Genomic DNA, 8,351 nt, shown 5'->3' with positions numbered 1-8,351 from the left:
CAATAGTTCAGTTTTAAAGAGATCAAATAGAAACAATTCAAGTAATTCAGTTCTTTGTTTAGTATTCAAAGTTCTTTTTTTTACATTTTTAATTATACTGCTACACGTTACTTGCTTTGTATGTAAAAGTTCAAGGACTTTGAGTATAAGTTTTGTGGACTAGTGTAGATCATGCTCAAAGATAACTCTAAAGTAAGGTTACAGGTCATTTGATTATCCGGCTAAATGAATGGTGATTTAAAATATGTTCAAATTGTCGAAAAACAAGAATGTTGATAAGAAATGGTGATTATGCGTTTCGTATGAATTATCAATGCATTCTGTATCTTTTCTACAACCGTTTCGTATTTTAAAACAACCACTATCTCATATTGCTGATACTTAATATATGACTACCTGTGAGTAGTTTGCCAGCACACACGTATTTGTGATTTTTCAGCTCTCCGGTAGGCAGACGTCCACGAACTCAACAATCAACAGAATCTTCCAGCAAAGGTAAGTACATCCGATATAGATAAACGTTTTGATAAAAATGTCATCCCAATGATGATATATAGGAGAAAAGCTTTCGGTGTCGAAAAATCGAACCCACCTAACGTCCTATCATAACAAACTATATTTCAATTTTATGTAATAAAAAAGAGGGTTGGTACCGATAAACCGATGGATAAATTTGTATTCCTTCAGGAATATCTGATATGCCATTAAAATTGATTCTCCTTCCGCGGACATGATCTCCGTTTCTTAGCGAACACCCTACAATCCATGTTTAATACATGAACAGTAGCCCGACATAACCCGATATATACAAACCATCAAAGCTAAAGGTGTGTACTCAAGCAGGACACCGATGTTACGTCAATACTGCTTGTAACATAGGTAAGTGTAGAGCAGCAGCGGTGTCTCTCTACACCTGGTTATATTTTTTGCCATTCTTTGTAACAAAATCCTCGTGTTTTCTGCTGTTTCTATGTCTTGTCTTTTATTGTGCGCCTGCATATTATGTTTTTGTCTACCCATATTGCGTTTACACTCGGGTGTCTAGAAGATTGCGGTCTAGATAGCATGCAATTAGATACCCAGCAAAACGTAATACCAGCATACATACGGAAAAGACAAAAAAAACCTGTTTAACGTCACGCTACCACAATTGGTACAATTTTGACAGGTTTTCAGTGTTACTCGTTAATTGTTGAATAATGAAGATAAAATAATTTAATATCACATTTTACTTTATTTGGACAAAACTTAAATGCCATCACCATAAGCAAGAAGTACCCACCTAAACGTGATGTTTTTACCATGCAATGAACATCGAAATCTGATCCTCTCGAACGGATTCCTATCGGGACAACCGCCAAATATTAGCCTTGCGCAAACAGTTTCTACCCCCCCCCCCTAGAAAATTTACCACCATATAAAATACCCTTCTCCCCCTTAAAATGTCTATCTACAACCATAAAATACACATTTTCCCCCTGAAGTGTCTATCCCTATTATAAATGTATCTATCCGTCTTAAATGACTCCCTCCCCACATAAAATACCCATCTATGCACCCTAAAATATCTATAAACACCACTAAAATACCTGTCTATCCCACTAAAATGTTTATCTACTCACAAAAAAATCTATCCCCCTAAAATGTCTACCCCACTCCCCAAAAATAACCATCTATCCCTGCTTATATGTCTATCTACCCCCATAAAATGTCTATTTAATCCCGCTTTAATGTCTCTACTCTACCATAAAATACCAATGTATCCTCTAAAATGTCTATCTAGCCCCCTTTCATATCTATCTATCTGTCCCCATGAAATACCCATCTATCCCCCTAAAATATATAGCACCCCTTATAAAATACCTATCTACCACCCTAAAGTATCTATCTATTCACATTAGATACCCATTTATCCTCCTATAAATGTCTATATACCCCCTAAAATACCTATCTATTCCCCCTAAAGTTATCTATTTACCCCCATCAAATACCTATCTATCCCCCCTAAAATGTCTATCTATATTTATAGTAAATCCCTCTCTGTTAGGATGGATCAGTGAGGGACCAATGAGGGATGATGGACTGACCTCTTTCCTTAATAGATCAGTTGACAAATATAGGTTTCCCCTCCTCCACACGAGATAGGGATCATTGAGGGACTGCCTTGCGCGAAGTCTTTTTTAACGCAACTGGTTCGGACCTCTTCTACGGGTGTCTTATGTAAAGCCCACAAAACAGCAGTAAGACACTCATCGTCGGACCTCCAACGTACACGCGTCGTTTTTCTATCCTTTAAAATTGTATACACAGTCAGAAGAGGAAACATTTCTACATATATATGAGTCTCGTTCAACCAGACGCGTGCTCACTTGTAATTAAAAAGTCTGCTCAAACATAGTCTCGTTCAACCAGACTCTTAATGTCTGCGCAAACTACGCCGTAGTTTCGTTCAACCAGACGCTTGATCACTTGTAATTCAAGATTCTGATCAAAAACAATACTCAGAAATTACCATCACCAGAGGGCAGTGTTTTTACTTTCGTTTCCAGACTTTATGTCGACGCCGTTTAAACATTTTAAAGAATAATGAAATTAATGAAAAAACTAACCTGTACATGCATTACTGAAATATCTGTTTATTCACTATCATCGAGAAAAATGTAAGAAAATGTTTCGAATCTCCAGAATAATGGCATATACTTCCACTGAATAAATCATAACTGAGCACAAAGCCAACAAGACTGACTGAGGTTGAAAAAAGCGTGCAAAACGAGCGAGATTTTACCTGTACACCATTCAAAACACTAAAGGTTCTCACTCAAGTAATCTGGCTTGATCTCTGGTAAATGATTTCATTGGTCAAAGCTAGACACGCCCTTTTCAAGTTTTGAAGTCAGAATTTAAGTGGCGTAAAATTACATTGAATATTTTAATTCATAAAAAAACTTAGTTGTACATGCATTCCTGAGGTATCCGTGTTTTCACTATTATCGAAGAAAATGCTTCAAATTTCAAGAATGATTTCATGTATTTTCATTGGATAATTTACAATAGTTCATGACGCTAACAAGGCTATTGATACAAGTCAAGCCAGATTGCCTGAGCAAGAACCTGTAGTGTTTTCTTATATATGAATACTCTCGTTCAATCAGACTCTTGTTGTCTGCGCAAGCTACGCCGAAGAGAGAGAGTCTGGTCAAAGTCTACGATATAGTTTTGTTACGTCAGAACAAGGATTACCAGAATTCTGGTAAATTATTGCATTGGTCAAAGGTAGACACACCCTTTTCAACTTTTAAAATCAGAATTTAAGTGGCGCAAAATTGCACTGAATATTATAATTCATGAAAAAACTTACCTGTACATGCATTCTTGAAGTATCTGTGTTTTCACAATTATCGAGAAAAATGTAAGAAATGCCTCAAATCTTTTCATTTGATATTTTACAATAATTCATGAAGCTAACAAGGCTATTGATACTAGGCAAGCCAGATTACCTGAGTGTTTTGAATGGTGTACAGGTAAAATCTCACTTGCTTTACATGTTTTTTTCCACCCTCAGTCAGCCTTGTTGGCTTTGTGCTCAGTTAAATACCTTTCTATTCCCCCTAAAATGACAATCTATCCCAAATCAAATAATATCTTTCCTTCCCCCTAAAATAACTTTTTGCCCCTTTAAAATACCTATCAACCTCTTCAAAGTATCAATCTACCACCTCCTAAAATGTCGATTTACCATATTAAATGCCTATCTTACAGCAAAAATATATCCAATAAATAACCGATTAACCCCTATAAAATATCTATTACCTTCTTAAAATACCTATTTACCCCCTTAAAATTCCTACATGAACCCTTCATAAAACACCGATAAACCATTATAAGATACTTATTGCCCCATAAAATATCAATCTACTATCATGAAGCACCGATCTTCCAGAATAAAATATATATCTACCCCATATAATACCTACCTAACACTTATAAAATACCGATAAACCATGATATAATTTCTACCAACGCCATAAAACATCTAAATACCTTTATAAAATATCTACCTATTCTTCGTAAAATTACGATCTACTTTAATGAGATACATATTAAACTTTCTATCTACCCCATACAATATCTAACTACCCTCATAAAATACCGATTAACCATGATATAAATTCTATCTACCACATAAAATATCTTAATATCCTCGTAAAATACCTACCTATACTTCATTAAATACCGATCTACCATTATAAAATACCTATCTTTCCCGAAGAATACAAAAAGAACGAACGCCTATTATAAAATACCAATCCATTAAATACCCTATAAAATATATCTAACTACCCCTCATAATAAAAGTTACCTATACCTCGAAAAAATACCGATCTATCATTATAAAATACCTATCTATTCAAAGAATACCTAACAATCACTCAAAAATACCTTCCTATTCTTCATAAAATACCGATATACCGTTATAAAATACCTATATATAACAAAGAATACCTAACAACCCCTTAACAAATACCTTACTATCCTTCATAAAATACCGAATAACCATTATAAAATACCAATCTACTCTATAAAATACCTACCTACTCTTCATAAAATGCCGATATACCATAATATAATACCTCTTTACCCCATAAAATGAATCATAATAAAAGTTACCTATACCTAAACAAATACTGATCTACCATTATAAAATACCTATCGCCCAAAAAATACCTAACTTTCCTTCATAACATATCGATCTACCTTTATAAAGTGCCTACTCCCTCATAAAATAGCTTACTTTACTTAATAAAATATATATATTTATCCCAAAATAAATACTTATCTACCTTCATAAAATATCTATCTTCCCACCATAAAATACCGGAAACTTTCTATATTCCTCAAGCCCATATTTCAACTATTTATTGTCGGTTGGAACATGCATGATTGTATTGGTCATATCACTTTTGAGCACTTAATATTTTACAGGTCTCTGATAGTGTACACTTCAGTACAAAACTAAGTTATTTGTTCATTGTATTATTTTTCGGTACTTTGATTTCTGAAGTTTCTCTACTCTAAATGATACTCATCAATAAAAACGTTATGTTTCCAATTTCCAATTTATTTCCCTTTAAATAAAACGATGTTCGACGCAACTAATTAAGTTCATATTCATCAATTACCTATGGCAAGAATGTTATAACACTATCACATTAATATGTTTATATTTCAGGCGTATTTCGTCATGGAGTGCAGATGTATTTGTGTGTGTATAGCGTTTACAGCGATCATGTTTCCGATTCCGGTGGAGACTGGAAATATATTGATATTGGTGCTTCCACTTTGGAGCCACGTCAAACCCACACTCACTGTAGCCACATCACTTGCAAATAAATATGGACACCATTCAACTTTTATCCTAAGCAAAGAATTTGCAAATAAAGTGAAGGAAGACAACACTACTAGTGTTATAGTACCAGAAGCGTACAAAAATTTCAGCGTAGTTGCAAAGGATTCCATAGATGATGCATGTAATAAGATGCCGCCATATTTCAAATTTATAACTATCGTCAATAATGTATGCCATGCTCTGCTCTCAGACGAAGCTCTGTTTAAAGTTTTACAACAGCAGAACTTTGATTTGGCTTATATTGATAATGTAATGATAGCGGACTGCTTCACAGTTCTCGCCTACAAACTAGGAATCCCTTATGTGCAGCTTGGTGTCATGCACACACCTGTCAGGACAAGAATACCGTTTATGCCATCTGTGCATCCTGCCTTCGCTCTCCTTGGTTTCCTTGACGAAATGTCGTTCATTCAACGAGTAGTCAATACACTCTTTTCGGTGGTGATGGCTGTTTCACCTCAGGTGATTTTCCCGACCGATTTGGTTGCGACGTATGTTCCAGAAAAGCCATTTGTGCCGTTAGAGGTCTTACATAGACGCACGGCGTTTCATCTTGTCGACATGGACTTTGTACTGGACTTTCCAAGACCGTTGATGCCCAATGTAGCATTTGTTGGAGGAGTTGGAACCGAGAAACCCAAACCCTTGCCATCTGACCTGAATTCTTACATGGATTCTGCAACTAATGGAGTCATTGTAGCCTCGTTTGGGAGTATTGCCAACAGTCTCCCTGCATCTAGGATGGAAATACTTATTAGTGTATTTAAGAAATTCAAAAATGTAAAATTCGTGCTAAGGTATGAAAACGAGACAAAAGAGGATGGTAATATCTTACTGATGCCGTGGCTGCCCCAAAACGATCTGCTAGGACATCCCAACACCAAGGCGTTCATCACTCACTGTGGCAGTGGCGGCCTCTATGAGGGGCTGTACAACGCAGTGCCGATGATTGGCCTCCCCTTCTTGACAGATGGATTTTACAACTGTCGTAAAATGGTTTTTAAAGGATTTGGTATTTCTTACGATTTCTGCAAATTTACAGATTTTGAATTATCGAATGCCATACAGGAAATTCTTGATAATCCCAAATATGGCGTGAAAATTAAAAAAGCGTCAAACATTTTCCATGGTCAACAGGGAACGCCCAGTGAACGTTCTGCGTACTGGATTGATCACGTGATCCAACATGGTGGCGACTACCTCCAAACACCGGCGACTGACATGCCTTTATATAAATATTACCTTCTGGACGTCTTGCTGTTTATAACTTTGGTGACGTTTCTGATTATTTGGTGCTGTGTGAGGTCGATCAGAGCTTGCTGTAGATGTTGCTGCAGATCAAAAATCAAAGTTGATTGAATACCTAGGCGTGCAATGTCCGACTAAGGTACACATATTTGTTTCAAAAAATGATTTTCAGTCTTACACAGTTCAAAACCACACACATCTATACTCGAAATAGTGCATATAACTACTATGATGCTTTTCCAAATTTTGATTTACGCAAGGGTCAATTGCTAATGAACGTAATTATAATCAAATATGAGTAGGCGGGACTTTATTCTTGCCAACGCGCCAATCAACTAGCAAGCACGTGTAAAATTTGCCAAGAAATGAAACCGCTTACACAACACAGGGAATGAGATCAGCCGTGGAAGAAATCGATTTTGATTTGTCCTCATCACGTGGAAGGTCTTTCTGATATCTATGAACTACCACTCCAATCTAATCGAGTGTGATTTACTCGCTTCTGCGACAAGAGCTCGCGTCATCTCCCCGTTGAAAAAGCATTGTACACGTTACGGCATATCAACATGATAGTGTCGGACGGAGGTCCGCTATTTACCAGTCAGGATTTTCACAATTTGGTTCATCGAAGGGAAATTACTCACGTAACATCTTCCCACAATGAACCAACAGGCGAACAAGAAAGCCGAGCCAGCAGTCAATGTCATGAAAACTCTTCTTCGTAAAACTCTTTCTTTATGATGACGAAGACCAACCAGCCATACTAAAGCAAAGTAATAATCGCCTCTGGACACGGGCGTAAGTGCAACTCAGTTGATATTTGGGAGGAAAACTCGTTGTTTGATTCTTAGTGTCGTCAGTGTATCTTATGTGAATCAACTGACTAAGACCGAGTACCATGTGAAACGTGAAGTGCGTAAGAGAGCCGTAACGCGGACATTTGATAGAAATCGCGTTCGCATTCCGAACTAAGCGTCAGATAAATTACTTTTCAAATATATTGATGGAGAAAAATGGATATATGGGACCGTAAAGGAAATAATTGACCCGAAGACGTACATCATCAGTAGTCAAAATGGTGGTGCATTTCGCGGGAAACCTCGTACATATGAGACCGACATCCGTTGTGCTTTGCCTCCAATTATTATATCTTTCTCCAGTCGTTAATATTTGTCAATTGAAGGGCTGCTTCTCCTCATTTTCCATTTGTGTGGCGTCTCAATCATGATTGTATACAGTTTTGTCGGCTATTTATACCCTTCCTTTTGCATTACGGGTAACATGTTTAAAGCATGACATCTCCAATATAAATACAGCACCCAAGTCATATGTATATAAAGCCATTTAATGTCTCTGTCATTCGTTGCGAACACGAGTCATCCCATCCCATACAGTTTGAGGCCTTTTCTAAAATTGGGGAAAACATGATTATCTAATATATTATTTGTTATTATTTATCAACAATATACACCAGTGACTTGTTGAAAACTATATTAGTGTATTTTAGCCTGGAATTCAGATTAATATAGCATGTATTATATAATGACTGTGTATTGTACATGTTTGGATATTATGTATTCTGCTTTGTCATCACAAAACCTGTTTGTTACCTATAACGACGGCAACAATAAGCTCCAATGAATACATGTACACATCGTTTCTTTTGATCTTCATTATATGATACATTAAAGCAACA

At 36.4% G+C, this 8,351-nt stretch overlaps 1 protein-coding gene across 1 annotated transcript; it reads left to right on the top strand.

The window, feature by feature from the left end:
* Positions 1–370: 370 nt before the first annotated feature.
* On the top strand, positions 371–8,351 carry LOC110455291 (UDP-glucuronosyltransferase 1-2-like). Its single transcript, XM_021505334.1, has 2 exons — positions 371–495; positions 5,231–8,351. The coding sequence occupies exon 2, from the start codon at positions 5,243–5,245 to the stop codon at positions 6,764–6,766; it is 1,524 nt and encodes a 507-aa protein (XP_021361009.1). The 5' UTR covers positions 371–495; positions 5,231–5,242; the 3' UTR covers positions 6,767–8,351.

The sequence above is a fragment of the Mizuhopecten yessoensis genome, unplaced genomic scaffold (genome assembly GCF_002113885.1).
Source record: "Mizuhopecten yessoensis strain PY_sf001 unplaced genomic scaffold, ASM211388v2 scaffold8195, whole genome shotgun sequence".
NCBI lineage: Eukaryota > Metazoa > Mollusca > Bivalvia > Pectinida > Pectinidae > Mizuhopecten > Mizuhopecten yessoensis.
Note: the sequence above shows the minus strand (reverse complement) of the source record. Positions and strands in the feature narration are given on the sequence as shown.

Bases quoted from the DNA above. Each gene is read 5' to 3' on its own strand.
- LOC110455291 (XM_021505334.1), top strand. From the start codon at position 5,243: ATGGAGTGCAGATGTATTTGTGTGTGTATAGCGTTTACAGCGATCATG.